The sequence below is a fragment of the Zasmidium cellare genome (genome assembly GCF_010093935.1).
Source record: "Zasmidium cellare ATCC 36951 unplaced genomic scaffold M409scaffold_12, whole genome shotgun sequence".
NCBI lineage: Eukaryota > Fungi > Ascomycota > Dothideomycetes > Mycosphaerellales > Mycosphaerellaceae > Zasmidium > Zasmidium cellare.
Genome location: NW_022986956.1, coordinates 101,227 through 118,199, shown reverse-complemented (window position 1 = coordinate 118,199; position 16,973 = coordinate 101,227). Strand labels below are relative to the sequence as shown.

Sequence of the window (16,973 nt, the reverse complement as noted above, 5' to 3'; positions counted from 1 at the left end):
CTGCTCATTGTGTCTCTGTGTTCGCCTTTCGCTCTTCCTCAAACTGTACCACGACCTAAGCTTCACTACCCCTTTCCGTATTCCATTACTTCACAATGCAAGTCATCAAACACGTCAAGAAACCAGAGGGATATGTATAAACATTGATAATATATACTTCGTCCAATCCAATCCACGTAATGCTTTCCCTCCCAACGTTCCCAAAAAGAACAAACACCAAAACAACACCTCGCAAAAAACAACCAGCAACATCCTCATCTTTCCCAACCCAACCCAGCCCGCATCTTTCAACTCCATCCATAATGCATATAAAAAGCGTCACTCTCATCTTCTTCTACTCATCGCGATAGAACTTCTTGAAAAGCAAATGCAGCAACAAATTCACCGCCAGCTTGGCTCCATCACCGCTCATCTCCTCGAAGACCGGGATGGCGTTCTTGTTGTCGTACTGTGCTTGGAGAAGGTCGTCCAACAGCACGTTCGCGCTTGCTCCTGGAAGCATCATGCTGCCTGAGCTGGCTTCGAGGTGGAAGACGCCGACTTCGTCGGAGCTGATGACGACGTTTAGGTTACTCCAATGCTCTTGTGAGTAGCCCTGCCAGCTGAGGAGGACGCCCTTGTCCGCGAGTTGGCGGGCGGAGTACTTGTAGGAGCCGAATTTGGGTTGGCGGCCGGCCTTTTCGAGCTCGCGTTCGTGAGACCATTGCTTCGTGAAGGGCATGATGAATTTGTGTTTCGAGCCCTTCTTGTTGGCTAGGGTGTGAAGGCATTGCTCGATGTAGTCGTTGTAGGACTTGAGTTGATCTTCGAGGAAGGCTGCTTTGGAGTCAAGTTGGGCGAGGGTCGTGCGGGTCGACTCGGTGTCTCGCTGTCGCTCTAGCCGCCGGCGATGCTTCTGTCTGATGTCTGCTGCCAAGGCGTTGAGGACCTCCTGGTAGTTGTTGTGCCTGCTGACGCGGAACTGCGGCGGAATGTGTGGTTGCTCGAGTTGGATGATGTTCTCAAGCGCAGTCGACTTGAGTTCAGCATATGTCATGCCTTGAAGGTCCAGCAGATCTCGTCGATCCTCCGAAAATGTCGATGGAGCCTCCGAATACACAGATTGCGCTCTGCCAGAACGCATGGAGCCTCTCGGATCAAATGCTGAGGGAGTCCGCTTGTGGCCGGGTTTTCGATCGCGATCCTTCTCCGCAAGCTCTTCTTGAACGAGAGAGATCCACCGGTCTGCATCTTCGTGTGATATCGGCCTTAGCAAGATCTCCATCAAATTTGAGCCAGACTGCACTCTGATGATGTACAGCACCAGTCTCTTCGTGGCTGTGAACAACTGCCTCCATTCTGCATTCGGGTCTTCTTGCACAGTGAACCTGGATTTAAGCGTCAATGTAATCTCGCCACCATTTGATGCGCCGCCCAAGTCGCTCTCGTTGCTCTTTGCAGTGCCCAGATCGGTGAGAATCTCCTTGATCGGATCATCCCGGCTTGGTGCCACTGCAGCAAGGTTGTCGGCGATCATGCTGTGGATGGTGAAGATGTCGGCCAGCTTGATGTAGAGTATCGGCTTCGTCCGCGAGTACAGATCGCTGAACTGGTCCGCATCGTACTGTTCTTCCGGCGTTGGGATCTCGAAAAGATGCTGCAGGCACTCCTGCCATCGATCAAGCGACTCTGTGATCCAGTTGTTGAGAGGTTGCAGATACAAGTTGTCGGCCCCGAATAAACGACCAGCGGCTGTGACCTGGCCAAGGATGGTGATGACCTGGCTGAGGTTACGCTTGTGAATGGGACTAAGGCCCCGATCTACCACTCCCCACATCTCTGGCTCTCTCAACGCAGGAAGGAGGTATGTCCTCCACAGCCAAGCGCCAACAAGCATTGCCAAATGGCCAGGGTCCTCACGAGGGAACTGTGCGCACAGAGCACGATGCTGTTCGGCAGCCAGATATCGAATGACGTATGGCATGCGATGGAGCGACTCTTCCAAGGTCAAGAAGAAACCGTCTCCGAGATCCCGCAGGTCTTCGAGATGCTCGACGTATCTCGGACGTACATCTTCTTGACGAATTACAACTTCTCGCGGCAAGTCTCGTGGTCGCTGAGAAGGCTGTCCGGTGGAGAGCTCTTCGTTGTTGAGGATTGCTCTGTAGATTTGGAGCGGGTCGCTCTCCAGATCAAGATGGTCCTGGCCACAAATGCCATTCCTGACCATATTGCCGAACAGAGTCTTCAAGTATGCTCTCTCCTTTGGCGATCTGACATAGTTAAGGACCAGTCGCTGCTGGAATGTGCTGTTCTGGTTTCGCATGTAGTCCTCGATGCTCTGGCAACGTGAAATTGTCTGCTGGCAGCTCGTCGCAAGCACCTTGAGTAAGTAGTACTCCTCTCGACTCTTCTGTGCATATCCGAAGAGCGTCATAACAAGCCGTTCGAAGTTCTTGCCTTCCTTTTCTGCTAGGCCGCGGTTCGTGAGCACCCCAAGGACTTTGGCCATGTACTGAGGTTGCGTCTGCAGAACGAAAAACAGCTCTTCATACCCGGTCAGCTTCTTGCGTGAGTTCTTGTTCAGCGCTTTCAGGTCCAGCCCAGAAGCAGTGCCAAGTGTGTTTCCTGACCGAAGTAGCTGCGAGGCTGATCCACCAAAGTGCTTTTGATGCTTCACGACTTCGTCCAGTGTGATCTTGTTCTTGACCAGTAAGGCAATCTTGACGTCCAAGCCTTCGACATAGCTCTCAACGAGCTCGTTTCGACGCACACTCTCAACGACTTGTCTGCGCAGACGCTCTGCCTCGATCTCGCCCTCAAATTCTAGATTTGAGTCGGTCAACAGGTGAAGATGGCGACGCACCACAGGCAGCGGAGGGTTCTTTCCGTTCACCAAGCTCTTGTAGCTCTCGCCTTGCTGCTTCGCTCGTACGAAAGACTGGAGTTTGATGACCTTTTGCATGTTCTCGCGGTAGTGCTTCCGCTTTTCTGAGAAGCTTTTCCGAACGATAAAGCCTCGTAGCGCTGCTTGTAGTTCGACTATCGCCTCTTCATGCTCCTCTAGACCAGCCAGCAAAGTGCCAATCTGACTGCGAAGAAGCATGGCACGAGCGAGGGCTTGAACGTCAGCAATGCTGGTCTCCTCCTTCTCCATCTCAACAAGCTGTTCGAAGATTCGTTGGCGCTCGATGTATGCTCTGGCCATGGACTGCAGGTTCGTCAGGTTGTCTTCTTGCTCTTCCAATGCAGCCAACTTTTCGCCGATGCTCTTCCGCTGCAACATTGCCCGAGCAAATGATTGCACTGTGCGTACGCCGCTGTCGTGCTTTTGTAACTCCGAGCGTGTATTTGCGACTTGCAGACGAGCTGTTGATCCACGGGCGAGAGCTTGGAGGGTTGAGAACTTGTCGTGATGGGAGGCCAACTCGTCCTTGGTGTCCAGGTGCAGCGATCGAGCGGCTCGTGCCCGTAGCAGAGTCTGGAACTTGATGATGGTGGACTCTCGGCCCTGAAGAGCACCCATTGTACGTGCCTGCCGCAAACGCTCCAGAAGACCTCTGGTAAGCGCCTGTGTCTGTACGATGGCTGGTTCGTGCATCTTCCATTCGCCATGTTGCTGCTTCTGCTGTTTTCTGTGGATCAATCCACGCACAGCTGCTTGTAACTTGACAACATGTACTGCAGTCTGTCGTGCAGCAACTTGTTGGCTCGCCGTTTCCTTTCGCAACTGTGCTCCCCGGATCAGGGATTGCAGGTGAACAATCTCTTCCTCGACGTCCCATAGTCGATTCATGATCGCGCCTATCCGCAGTCTTTCGATGGCACCCCTGGCGTTGGCTTGGAACTCCATCACGGTAGCCTCTGTCTTCTCGTCTCTGGTCTCGTGCCAAAGATCGCCGGCTCTCCATCGCCCAAGTGCCGCTCGGATGGCGGACTGGAGATCTCTCAATCCATGACGATGCGATCGCAACTGGGTTTGGATCTGCTTTGTCTGTGCTCTCTGCTGTCTGCCTCTCCAGAGACTTTGCACCTTCACAATAGCATCCTTGTTGTCTCGCCAGACAGCCTTCTTCTGGTGCAATTGTCTTCGTATGAGGAATGCCTTGGCTGCAGATTGGAATTTTCGAGTCGATGAGTCCATGGCGTATCTAAAGTCGAAGACCTCGCGAGCAAACCCACCCCTGGCCGCGGCTTGAAAGAGCGCGATTTGCTCCTCGGCATCCCAAAGATCTTGCATCACATTTCCCAGACGAATGCGGATCAAGGCACCCCGTATTTGAGTCTGCAAGTCCACTATCATCTCTTCCTGTTCGGCGAGGAGATCATCAGGTGTAGGTTCTGGGGGCGGAGGCTCCTCTTCAACTTGCATAGCTTCTCGCATACCACCAAAGTTTGGCATCTGCACACCACTCCGATCGATGCCCTTTTGCGTTTCCTCCAGCTCGTGTTCTTCGAACTGGAGCTGGCCAACCAGGTTGCCGATTCGGAACTCTACGATGCCCTTTCGAAAAAGAAGCCACGACAGGGCGTGAATGCAGTAAATGACCTTGGGGATGTTCTTCTTCTCGTACAGATCGATCAGCTCGAATCGAAACAGTTCCGGTAGTTCGATTTCGGCCAGGAAACGGAAGAAGAGTGCAATGTTGTCAGAATGTCGAAACGATAGAGGTGCAGATCGCCATATTCGCTGTGATCCAAGAGCCTTCTGCTGTTCGGGTGGTAGTTGAGGTGCCAGACGGACTACAACTTCTGCAAGAGTAACACCGTCTCTTAGTCCTTCTTCCAGCTGTACGATGGGAGGCAATTTCGTGGGATCCAAAACGTCTTCTATCCAGGCCCGGGCTTCTCCAATGTGACAGAGGTATTCATACGCTTGCAAGTGCTTCCGCTGAAGGTCCATCCATTTTGTGCTGGCATATTGCGATGAGAACTGAGATTGTGTCTTGGTGGCTTGCTTGATCGACTGTGATCGCTGCAATCTCCGCCTGCCAAACAAGCCAGTGACTTGCTCTTCAGCCGAATGTACGTTCAAGTCCTCTGTTGATCCGTTCTCAGCAGCCAATTTACTAAGATGGCGTAGTTGGGGCGTCGAAGACTTCTGCAGTTGATCGAAATCGCCGCCATCGAGCTTTTGCGCCGGACTGTCGGTCGATCCGAATCGCATGTGGCCTCTGGGTCTCGGTCTCGTACTTGCGCGCATCGAGTCTGAGCGGGATAAAGTTCCGATGCTGTTCCCTCGGCCATGACCAGGCGACTTTGGTGATTTCGGCTCTGGTGAAGTGGGCGAAATGACAAGGTCATCGGTAAAGGAGACCGATTTGGATTTCGTGTGCGACGGTGGTTTTGGCGTTGTTTGGAGAGAGTTGTCTCGACTGGGCGGTCTATGACTTATGTTCTCCTTCGACTCGGATCGTTTGTGTAATGTAGGCATTGATAGAGGCTTCTCCAGGGAGGCATTCTGTGCTACCGGCTTCAGCGCTGCTCTACTCTCGCTGCGGCCAATGCCAGTCCGCCAATCGTCGTCGTGCACCTTGTTAGGCGACACGTCCATCCTCATCGGCGTCCGTACTGCCTGCTGCTGCTCCGCCTGTTCTCGCTGCTCCCACTTTGCGAATGCTGCGCTCTTCTTGACCGGCGACTCGGATCGCTCTCGCTTCGTACCCGTCCTCGTCACGAATGGATCGTTGCCGGATTCATAGTCGCTGAAGCTCGGCAGACTGTATCCAGAGCTGGCATTGCTGCTGAGCGTGCCTTGCCGACTCGGTAGTGAGGAGTGATCGGTCTCGCTGTTGTTTGATCGCGTGGAAATGGTATGGCGCAGCGGCGACGACTTGGTCGGGCTGTGATCGCGGAACCGGTTATGCGGCGGCGAGGTCGGGGATTGAAATTGCGAGTAGGAAGGCATGGTGTCTGCGCCTGCTCCGAAGAGACTCGGGATGGCAGTTGAGGAAGGTGTAGGTGCGTATGAGTCGGGTGCACCTGCTGTTGGGGCCGTTGCTATGCGAGGAAGGCGCGGTTCGCTCGCTTCGTCATTGCCGCTTTTCAATTTCACGTGCTTTTAACGCATGGCATTTCAGCGAGCGAAGAGTGAAGATCGATTCTGCCGAGAGGAATGTCGTGGCTGGTTGGGAAAGAGCGGCCTCGTCGCACATGGCAGGTCGATGTTTGGTCCCACCAGAGCGTCGCGACAGTAAACAATGATCCGTGCGTTGCCCGCAGCGGGATCAGCCGACAAGCGAAAGCTAGCGCTAGCGCGTCTGCTGAACCCTGCAGCAGCATCTGAACAAATTCGAGTCGCTCCTCTTGCTCTCTTTTTTCCCTTGGGTAAGTCTTGACTCTTGATCGCGTGACTGTCTTTTCGCTAATAACCAGCCTCCAGACACGCACCGCGACCACGACATCATGAACGGAGTCAACGGCGACATCGACGGCGTCCACCTCAAGAAGCCGCAGTCCGAGGTCACCAAGATGAGCGGTGTCGCAAATGGCCATGAGCAGACTGAGAAGGTGGGTTCAACCATGCCGCTCTACTATACCTCATATCATGAACGCATCGTATGATATTGTGGCGTTTGTACTGAGATCTCCAAGGTCGAGGACGCCAGCAAAGCACTCGAATTGCTCAAGACGTACGGGCCCAAGGATGGCATCGACGTCAAGGACCTCATGAACGAGGAGAAGATGGGAGGCCTCACATACAACGACTTCCTCCTTCTTCCTGGCTACATCGGATTCCCAGCCAGCGTCGTGGATCTCACCTCCAAGTTGACCCGCAACATCACCCTCAAGACGCCTTTCACCTCTTCGCCCATGGACACAGTCACCGAGCACAACATGGCCATCCATATGGCATTGCTGGGCGGTGTCGGTGTGGTCCACCACAACTGCTCTGTCGAAGAGCAGGCCGAGATGATTAGGAAGGTGAAGAGATTCGAGAACGGCTTCATCACAGATCCAGTCGTCATTTCACCCAAGACCACAGTCGCCGAGGCAATTGCCTTGAAAGAGCAGTGGGGCTTTGGAGGCTTCCCCGTCACTCGTAAGAATATCCTTTCCTTCATTTCACACCTGCACTTTCGTGATGCTAAACACAATATTAACTTTCGTTCAACCGCATACTTCCTGCCAACGTGCTCGAAGTGCTGTGGAGACAATAACCCTCTGATCTACCCCAACTCTTCTTACTACTTTCAACCTGTAATTCCGACTTTCGGTGGACTGACGATGGTACACAGAAACCGGCAGCCTTCGCAGCAAGCTTCTCGGTATCGTCACACCCCGCGACACTCAATTCCACTCCAATGCCGCCTCACCAGTCACCGAGATCATGTCGACCGACCTCGTCACCGCCAACGAAGGCATCAGCCTGCAGGAGGCAAACAGCATCCTCAGCAAGAGTAAGAAGGGAAAGCTCCCAATCGTGGACAAGCAAGGCAACCTGGTCAGCTTGCTCAGCAGGAGTGACTTGATGAAGAACTTGAACTACCCGCTCGCGACCAAGGTTCCTGGCACAAAACAGCTGCTTTCAGCCGCAGCTATTGGAACGAGGGAGAATGATAAGGAGCGTTTGGCGGCACTCGTCGAAGCTGGCCTGGACGTGGTCATCTTGGACTCCAGCCAAGGTAACTCCATGTACCAGATCGAGATGATCCGCTGGATCAAGAAGAACTTCCCTGGCGTGCAAGTCATCGGCGGCAACGTCGTCACTCGCGATCAAGCGGCTGGCCTGATCCTCGCTGGCGTGGACGGTCTCCGTATCGGTATGGGTGCTGGCTCTGCCTGTATCACCCAGGAAGTCATGGCTGTCGGCCGCCCTCAGGCCACAGCTGTCTACAAGGTCACCGAGTTCGCATCCAAGTTCGGCATTCCATGCATTGCCGATGGAGGCATCCAGAACGTGGGTCACATCGTCAAGGCCCTCGCTCTTGGTGCCAGCACGGTCATGATGGGTGGTCTCCTGGCCGCCACTACTGAGTCTCCAGGTGCTTACGTTGTTGGTCCAGACGGCCAGCTTCGCAAGACCTACCGCGGTATGGGCTCTATCGATGCAATGGAGGACAAGAAGGCAGGCGGTGCGGGCGACAAGTCCAACAACACTGCAAAGAACGCCGGTACCGCACGCTACTTCTCAGAGGGCGACAAGCTGCTCGTCGCCCAGGGTGTCTCTGGATCGGTGCTTGACCGCGGCAGCGTTACCAAGTTCCTCCCCTACCTCATGGCCGGTGTGCAGCACTCCCTTCAAGACGTTGGCATTGACAGCCTAGAAATCCTGCAGGCTGGTGTGCGAAGCGGCGATGTGCGATTCGAGTTCAGGACGGCGAGCGCGCAGGCGGAGGGCAACGTTCATGGCATGAGCAACGTTGAGAAGAAGTTGTACAGCTAGAGAGGTTCCTCACTGGATTCAATGAATCGAAAGCATGGGCAAGGTCGGCGTCCTTCCAAAAGGCGTTTGGGAGCAACAGAATGGGGAAGGTTGAATGCCTTTCTGAGAACTCTGTATGATGACAATTGATGCATTCATGATCGTGGCCAATCTGGCATTTTCGTTTTTTGCTCAGCTCATTGACTCTGTTCAACAACAGTTATCGCCATCTACGCGCTCCTTCGACTTTGGCGTGTACCCAGCAGACGTCCAGTCCAGGTGACACTTGGCGGGGAGGTGCAGCCACCGAGAGGCCAGAACAGCACGATCTCTCCTCGTTTTCTCTGTTCTACTGACTTCCTACCAACATCGGCCTGGAATTCGAGAGGAATACAACTTCTTGAAAGAAAAGCTGTCGAAGGCAGTGCTGTAAGCAAGTCTGGACTCTCACACCCTTCCGAGGCTTCGACGGCGAAGTCGCTTCCAGCGGCCTCACCTTAACCGCATCTTGCTTTCCTATTGCAGCTCACAAAGGCCACCGGCCAGCCTGGCAGCTTCGTTGCTCCGTTTGTCATTATTGCCACATGGCCAGTTAATCCTTAAAGCCATGGACTAGCATGTCTGCGGATTCCCAGGCTACTGGAAAGGGCGGTGTCTATCTGAAAGACTCTCTAAGTGGCGAGACAGCTACCTCGAGCAGATTCGGACTCAAGTCGCACAGCATAGACGAGGCTGAGTGAGGAGGCGCAGCAACATCAGCTACCTGCAGACACAAGCAAAGTCCATCTAGCAGCTTACGCTTCGCCATCGACAGCTTCCGTTACAGTCTCAACTCCACTGTCGCTGCCATAAGCCGACGCGAAACAAGCCATGTGGCTTCTCGATGCGAAAACATATCGCCTGAAATTCTTTCACGAGGCCACTGGATATGCCATTCTCTCGCATACCTGGGGCAATGAAGAGGTATCATTTCAGCAGATACAGGACCTTGAGGCTGCTCGACGATTACGTGGCTTTGAAAAGATACGTCTTACCTGCACACAAGCGCTCGAGGATGGCCTTTCATATGCTTGGGTCGACACTTGCTGCATTGATAAGAAAAGCAGCGCAGAGCTGTCTGAGGCTATCAACTCAATGTTCAGATACTACACCAGAAGCACAGCCTGCTACGTCTACCTGTCTGATGTCACGACTACTCGCGCAGAGAATTTCGACGTTGCTCCAGATTGGCTCGCGAAGAGCCGGTGGTTCACGCGTGGATGGACTTTACAAGAGCTCATTGCCCCAAGCAAAGTCCTCTTCTTTTCTACACACTGGCGGCAAATAGGTTCCAAACACGACTTGGCAATTTGCTTAGCCGAAATCACAGGGATTCACCTGCCGGTACTTCGAAGTTCTGGCGTCCTTGGAAAGTACAGTGGAGCCCAGCGAATGTCCTGGGCCGCTCATCGCGAGACAACTCGACCCGAGGACAGGGCTTATTCGTTGCTCGGACTGTTCGACATCAACATGCCGCTTCTTTACGGAGAAGGCGAGAAAGCCTTCGCACGACTGCAGCAAGAGATCATAAAGTCCTCCGAGGATCACTCGATATTTCTGTGGTCCTCGCCACATTCGCATCTCGACAACTTCAATATCCTTGCCCCGAACCCTGGCCACTTCCGCGATGCTGGGAAGATTGTCACAGTGAAGTCTGCCACGAAGAGTCCGTTTGAGTTCACCAATTCTGGGCTTCGTATTGAGCTTTGCGAGACATCCACGCGCGAAGGCAAGTTCTTGGTCTTCAATTGCAGGTACTGCGATGACTTCAGGGGCCGGCTGGCATTGACCATCAAGCACACTGAAGTCGAAGCCAACAGTAATGTCACCAAATCCATCAGCGTTCCTCGCCACGCGCTCTCTCGATCATTGCGGCGAGTTATCCCTGATTCAAATTCGGAAGTGCTGGAGCCCAGAACGTGTATCCTCGCAGACCATGCCTTAGACGTTGAGTTACCTCGTACCACTGCATCATCCAGTCTCTGGTTCCGGGAGGCTGTCAGCTTCTCCAGTGCGTTCTGGATCAGCGAGGCTCATCCCCGTCGCAATTGGAATGAAGATTCGGGCGTAATGCAGAGCTCACGCGGCGAATTTTGGGGATACATCACCTGGCGACGTCTCAAATCTCGGTTTGCTATCACTATGATCTTCAAGTCAATCCTTTGCATCTCTAACGTCTCTCACAAAATACAGCATGTTATCGCCATTGCGTATACACGACACGGGCTTAGTGCGAGAGACTGTGAACGTTGGGCGACCGCTACCGAGGAGCCGGGAGGAGATGTCCTCCTTTACCACATCCCCGCAGACAGCATCGAGTCGTCTCATTTCACCCAACAAATTGTTCCATTCGAAGGCCCCGCCCCCGCGAGCATATCAGCTAGAAAGGAAGAAATTATGGAAGAAGCCGTCTGTGTGATCGACATCACACTTGAAGGAACGGCAGTTTCCCCTTGCCATAATGAGAGCTCGGCGCACGAAACAACGTCACCCTCACGAAAGTCCCTCGAAGAAGAGAAAAAAGCCCGCGGGACCAACTCTATTGAGGACTCCGGTCCTTTCCTGGGATCTAGACGACAAGGCAGACTGGAAGCAAGACACATGTTGACAAACGACGTCGACATGAGCACTCTCGAGGAGCAAGTTGGGCAGCTGGAAGAAGAAAGGGTTTCGCCTGCCCACTGATTCCTCGCACCTTATACCGTCTGGAAGACTTCACCCTCGCAACCTCCGATAACCGTAAACATGCCCAGGTCAGCTCCTTTCATGTTCCCAAACCTCCCAACTCTCGCCGATGCCGTCAACGTCAACCCGCCTTGTCGGATCAGCGTAAGCCTCTCAGCGGGCACCCGGTTTCCGGACCCGGTCAAATCGACGACAATGCGACATCGCTGCATTCCAAAGTCCAGCCACATTCTTGAGGCTTTCTTTGCGATGCTGTCCACCGCTTGGCTCGATTCTGGTGTCGTTCCCGCAATCTCACCTATCAGTGCGATGATGCTCTTTGTCAACTTGTCCTGTGTCTCGCCAAAGCCGTTCTTGACACGAGCGCGTGCGTCCCACTCGAATATCTTAGGGGTGACCAGGACTTGCCGGCACTGGTACAAGGTCATATACCGCCATCGCTCGGTCTGGGCCCCAGGAATTGGGCAAATGTACATACTGTGGTCGGATGGTGCACCTGGTCTCTTGTTAGCTGGTCCCTAGGAAAGGAAATGAGTTAACAAGAAATACCTTGGCCGCCTTGATTCGCCCATTCCTTCTCAAGCTGCAGCCCTTCCTCTCCGAGCATGCGAAATGGACTTGCGAACAGAAAGTCATACAGACACGACCACACGAGATCTTGCAGAATCGCCTTCCTCAAAAGCCTATCACTGCTCTGCCCCCGGAGCCTCGCCAAGTCCGCCTCTGAAAACGCACGTTGGTCGTGTCTCCATGCCAGCCTGCTCAAATCGTCTACAGCTTTCACGATCTCGGAGAAGCTCCCCCTGAGCTTCTCGTCGGATTTCTGGGGAATCGCCGAGATGGTCAGGATTTTCGCCGTGTAGATTTCGTCGTCTCGTGTCAGGAGAGCGGCGTTGAGCTCCTCAATTTGAGATGCGAGTCTCCCCTCGCGGTCTTGGTATTCTCGCTCCAGTTGGTTCTTGTCATTGACAAACTGGGTCCGAAGGGAGCCCAAGGCAGCATCATGCATCGCTGCCAAATTCTGCTTCTCTTCTTCGGCGGTAGTCTCCAATACGACAAGGCTGTTTTTCAAGCTCTGGACTTCTTTCTCCAGCCTCGTCCTGGTAACGTCGTAGTCTCGCTTGAGGCCTTGAGTTTCCGCCGTATGTTTTGCGGTAATATCGTCAATGTCGCGCTCAAAGCGCCTTTGCTGCGTAGCCAGCTCCTCGCTGTGTTTTCTTCCGATGCTCTGCAGCTCCGTGGCGTGTTTCGCCGCCAGGCGCTGGGACTTCGTTCTTTCTTCCTCGATCGTCTGCTGGAATTTCCTGCTGGCCTTGTCCCGTTCGTCCTCGAGTCTTTTGATGGTCTGCAAATGTTCCGATTGCAGCTCGCTAATCTCACGACGAAAGGGTACGAGGGTGTTGTGGATGAACTCGCTGACCCACTGTTTCATTCTTCCGTAATCGCGGGCCTGCCTGTCGTCTTCTGGAGTTGGCAAAGACGAGCAGAAGGCATCCAGGCACTCCTCAGCATACGTGTCTCTTCTGGAGGAATGGGGATGCCTCTGCGCAGTATTCCCATGTCTAGTCTCTTTTCTATTGCTTCCGAACCCAGCAATCCATTCCAAGGCTCTTTGAAAATCGGGCGACATGGATGGACGAAATGGACGCAGTCATCAGTTTCATTAGAAGCGGTACGTATGGGATAAAGAATGCAAGGTTGATGAGCCTAGGACCTAAAAATTCGATGGCACACCGACCTGTACGGCTTGTCGAGGTAGAATCGAAGATGGAAGTAGTTGCGTATGATCTTTGCAGGCTTCAGGCTGCAAAATCACTCAATGTAGAAGTTTGCGGCCAGCGCACAGATTCTGAGGCGTCGAGGGCTTTCAGAGATCTACACACATGCACAAGGTGGAAGAGAGGGCGAGGGGCGAGGTGCATGCGTCGGGGCGTAGGCCAGCAGTGCGCCAAATGGCTGGTAGCTGCAAGGCTGGAACTTTCTTTCCTTTCGTTGCCTTGTGCCGTCTTTGACAACGATCGTCGATGCCACATCAAGCTGCGTGCTGATATAACGGCAACTTAATTCATTGAAACCCTTGCAGGACGGTACGAACGTAAGTCGGCATTCCTAACTCACGATGTCAAACGATAACGCTGCCCAAGGAGTTGGCGCTTTGGGAAGCGAATACCTCAATCGCAACCTGCTCGCGGATGAACCTGAACCTCCTGCGTACACGCCGCAAAGCCCTCATCCTCGCCGTCGACACTCCATTAGACCACACAACGGGAACTTTTGGCAGGGAGTTGCGAGAAACGCCGGGACTCAAGGCCATTCGAACGAAAGGCCTGTATCACCAATACCTGAGTCTCAAGAGCCTGCACCTGCACCTGCACCTGCACGAGAGCAGGAGAATCTACCCGAAAGACCTGCTCGGAATCCCGTTCGGAGCAACAGATTGGTCATCGCAGTAGATTTCGGAACCACGTACAGCGGTAAGCAGTCCTCGCTGCTGCAGGGTGCAGTGAATGTTGCAGCTAATTGTGATTTAGGAATCGCGATCACAACCACAGATGCCCATCATGCGAATCTGGCGAATATAGAAGTCATTTCGGATTGGGGACCCAGAATGAGTAACCTCGAGAAGGTGCCTAGTGTGATCTCCTACTCCCAGCCGCGAAACGGGGAGAAGCAATGGGGTACCGACATCAGCGAAGGTGCCGTCACAATGGTCAACCAGAAACTTGAGCTCGAGCTACAAGACAGCCGGCTTGACGAACTTGACCTGACCTTGTATGTGTTGAAGGGGACAAACTACTTGGCGTTTGAGCACATACGAGACGCAGGAGCTCATCCAGATTTCACGTACAATACACCAGAAGAAGTGGTCACGGACTACTTGTGGCGGCTCTTCAAACGCACACGGCAGGCGATCAACGAAGAGCAGATTATTGTGACCAACACGAAGATTGACCTTGTAGTGACCGTCCCTGTTGTATGGCTTTGGACTGTGGCATTATTCTGAGCTTCCGCTGACACTCTGCAGCCTTGGACTTACCACGGTTACAATTCTATGTTCAAGGCCATCTCAAAAGCCGGCTTCAACTCAGAGCAGCTCCCAACGCTGAAGGATATCATGGTGGTATCTGAACCCGAGGCCGCAGCCTTGTTCACAGCTCAAGATCTGAAAGATCAAGGAACAGACTTTTTGCAGGTGAATTGGAGAAGGTCCGTGTAGGCTTTTCTAGTACTGAATCACTCTCAGGAGAATCACTGCTTCATTCTTTGCGACGCTGGCGGTGGCACAGTCGATGCCGTCGCTTATCAAGTCAAGAAGGTGAAACCTCTCCTCGAGCTTGAGAGAGCGACCGAGCCAACAGGTAATCACATCGGTTGGATTTTGTCTCGTCACTGACGAGAGCAGGTTGTAAACGTGGCTCGGCATTCATTGACACCGAATTCAAGCTTTGGTTGAGGGATGAAGTCCTGGGCAGAGAGCTCTACGCCGACCTAGACCCTGCAAATGCCCAGCAGAAACGAATCAGTCCGCATACAGCAGAGACAGAGGCTATGAGGCAGCTCATCAAGCGTTTCAGCTCCAACAAGATTGTTTTCTCGAATCACACAAGAGCGCCGATCAAGATTGACTTGCCTCCGCCGTTGGACAGCCTTGACCACGGCCGAGTGAATCAAGGGGAACTGACAATAACATGGCTAGTGGCGATCGCTCTCCGATATGATCTCGACTAAACATCGCAGGGAAGAAATGAAGTTGCTGATGGACAAGTGTGTAAACCCGGTTATTGAACTCATCCTGGCACAAATCGACGAGGCTGCCCGGCTCAAGGGGCGTCGCATCAAGGTGAGAGGCTAAAGAGGGATCATAGCTCCACCACTACAAAACGATATGGCTAATGTGTGTCAGAACATCTTCCTGGTGGGCGGGTTTGGGGCTTCTCCATATCTTCAAGAAGAGCTACAGGAGAGTCTTGACCTAATACAGAAGAAATTGAGACGGCCTGATGCAGCTAAGTCGTATGTTGGATTGAAACCATGGACTCGAACCAGCATTCCTGCTAGCTGACAATGTGTAGCTTGACGGCAGTAGTGCAAGGCGGGGTTATATTTGGCTGTGAGAAAGGTGGTTCATGGGTTCCCGTTGGGGTTTTCTTGATTCGCTGACATCGATTTCTGCAGCACGCCACAAAGACGTCTCGTTCATGAGAGCAGCTACGAAGAGTTACGGCGTCGTCATTGGCAGTCAACGCCGCTTCCACCGGCTCATCAAAAAGGGCGATCTAATCCTCTCGAACCAGACGTTGCCGATAGAGAGTAGAACGTTCTGGGAGCCCACTCACAGACACGACCACGGGTATTCGCTGTCACTGTACAGCTGCGACAACGAAGCAGACGACAAGGGGGATGATCTGCCCGAAGACTGGCACACGGGACAACATGGTACGTAGACGGAGCCCACGGGAATAGCACGCGGTTTGCTGACCAAGACCAGAGGTCCAACGAGCGGGAACCGTCAATGTGGACTGGGGAGCGTATCGCCGAAAGCCAGAAATAGGGCCTTTGAAGTGGCGCTTGATGCTCTCCAATCGTCTGCTCCAGGCAGAACTGCTGCTCAAGGGTGATCGAGTCGGGCGTTGCGAGATCAATCTCGAGCCCTCGAGCTCCAAGGCTAGGCGGAGATCGGCAGACTCGTGGGACCAGTTCTGATCTTTCCAGTCATTGATAGTGTAGGACCTTGGCCATGACATGGTGGCTTGAGGAACAAGAAAGGCTCTCGTTCTCGTTCGATGCCCTGTCAATAAAGTTTATCGTGTGTCGTACCAGCCAGGCGTTCGGAAAGAGGCATGGTGCATCTGTAGCATAGGATAGCGTGATACGTGTACACTGCGCCCGGTAGAGCGGCCTCCCGCGAGGCTGCATCAAATTGGCAGGCCAGCAAGCGGCATGAGGTTGCTCCCATGAATTCGTCGATCAAGTTGCCTTCGGTGGGCGCCTCACATTGCCGTAGCCAGGCTCGTCCTGGGGGAGAGCACTACAAGTGATGGGCGCGAGCCTGCGGAGATCGTGTGCTTACATGCGCTCGCACGGTACATGGAACCAACCCATGGCACCTCGAAGGTGGTTCACAAACACATGCACTTTATCACCAAACCTTCTGACCGTATTGCAGCTTCGCAAGACACAGAAAATGAAGCCAATCAAGAGAAAGGGGTTCCTTTCACGCCTCGCCGAGAAGCTCGACGTCCACCCCAACAGAGACCCAAGATACAACAACGAGACGACATTTCAACAGCCCAAGCCATCGCACAATCCGGAAACGGTACTTAAAGTCGTAACGGATGCCGGGCCCGCTGAGCTAGACGCGAGACGAGCGGCCATAATCGCAGGAAGGGTCATCGAGAGCAACGAATACACACTGGAACCCGGCCAACGCGGAGTGGAGTTACCCACGTCTCATTCATTTCCCAACAACACCAACAATCGTCCTCCCATCGAGCGCCGGGACACACCTCACGCCGACGACGCCAACGCCCGACGGCTGCGCAAAGCCTCCGCGACGAGCATCCGGGAGCTGAGATGGCTCATTCGAGCGAAGTATCGACTAGACGTCTACGTCTGGAGCAAGCGAGGGGTGCAGAAGGCCATGAGGCCGTATATCCTAGCGGAAGCGAAGAAGTCTGATGCGCTGCTGTTGACGATCCTCGCGATTGTGAAGACTTGGGATAGGGATTTGTTCAGTGCCGAGGAATGGAGGCTGGCGAAGAAGATCAAAGAGAATCTGATTAAGAGCGAGAGCCAGTATGTGCTGTGGAAGGATTCGCCGCCTTGGGACCCGAAGAGGTCGGAGGCGGAAGAGGAAGTTGACGACGAAGCGTGAAAGAATCGTAAGTGCCGAACTCATAAAACC

General features: G+C 53.5%; 6 protein-coding genes across 6 annotated transcripts; 4 read left to right on the top strand and 2 right to left on the bottom strand.

Annotated features, from left to right (window-relative positions):
* Positions 1-334: 334 nt before the first annotated feature.
* M409DRAFT_65406 (uncharacterized protein) lies at positions 335-5,533 on the bottom strand (the record flags this gene model as incomplete). The annotated part of the gene is made up of 1 exon (XM_033816495.1): positions 335-5,533. The coding sequence occupies one exon, from the start codon at positions 5,531-5,533 to the stop codon at positions 335-337; it is 5,199 nt and encodes a 1,732-aa protein (XP_033669287.1).
* Positions 5,534-6,384: 851 nt separating this feature from the next.
* M409DRAFT_65405 (uncharacterized protein) lies at positions 6,385-8,365 on the top strand (the record flags this gene model as incomplete). The annotated part of the gene is made up of 3 exons (XM_033816494.1): positions 6,385-6,489; positions 6,574-7,021; positions 7,218-8,365. 3 exons carry the CDS (start codon positions 6,385-6,387, stop codon positions 8,363-8,365), a joined length of 1,701 nt encoding a protein of 566 aa, XP_033669286.1.
* Positions 8,366-9,214: 849 nt separating this feature from the next.
* On the top strand, positions 9,215-9,946 carry M409DRAFT_36388 (uncharacterized protein; the record flags this gene model as incomplete). The annotated part of the gene is made up of 1 exon (XM_033810546.1): positions 9,215-9,946. A coding segment is annotated over one exon (732 nt), but the record flags the coding sequence as incomplete, so codon positions are not given.
* A 1,509-nt stretch (positions 9,947-11,455) lies between these two features.
* Positions 11,456-12,698, bottom strand: M409DRAFT_21146 (uncharacterized protein; the record flags this gene model as incomplete). Its single annotated transcript, XM_033805719.1, has 3 exons — positions 11,456-11,481; positions 11,547-11,564; positions 11,618-12,698. The coding sequence occupies 3 exons, from the start codon at positions 12,696-12,698 to the stop codon at positions 11,456-11,458; spliced, it is 1,125 nt and encodes a 374-aa protein (XP_033669284.1).
* Positions 12,699-13,187: 489 nt separating this feature from the next.
* On the top strand, positions 13,188-15,513 carry M409DRAFT_53083 (uncharacterized protein; the record flags this gene model as incomplete). The annotated part of the gene is made up of 9 exons (XM_033812264.1): positions 13,188-13,542; positions 13,600-14,042; positions 14,094-14,261; positions 14,313-14,427; positions 14,472-14,731; positions 14,766-14,909; positions 14,973-15,082; positions 15,142-15,179; positions 15,245-15,513. The coding sequence occupies 9 exons, from the start codon at positions 13,188-13,190 to the stop codon at positions 15,511-15,513; spliced, it is 1,902 nt and encodes a 633-aa protein (XP_033669283.1).
* A 593-nt stretch (positions 15,514-16,106) lies between these two features.
* M409DRAFT_53082 (uncharacterized protein) lies at positions 16,107-16,943 on the top strand (the record flags this gene model as incomplete). The annotated part of the gene is made up of 1 exon (XM_033812263.1): positions 16,107-16,943. One exon carries the CDS (start codon positions 16,107-16,109, stop codon positions 16,941-16,943), a length of 837 nt encoding a protein of 278 aa, XP_033669282.1.
* Between the last annotated feature and the right edge of the window lie 30 nt (positions 16,944-16,973).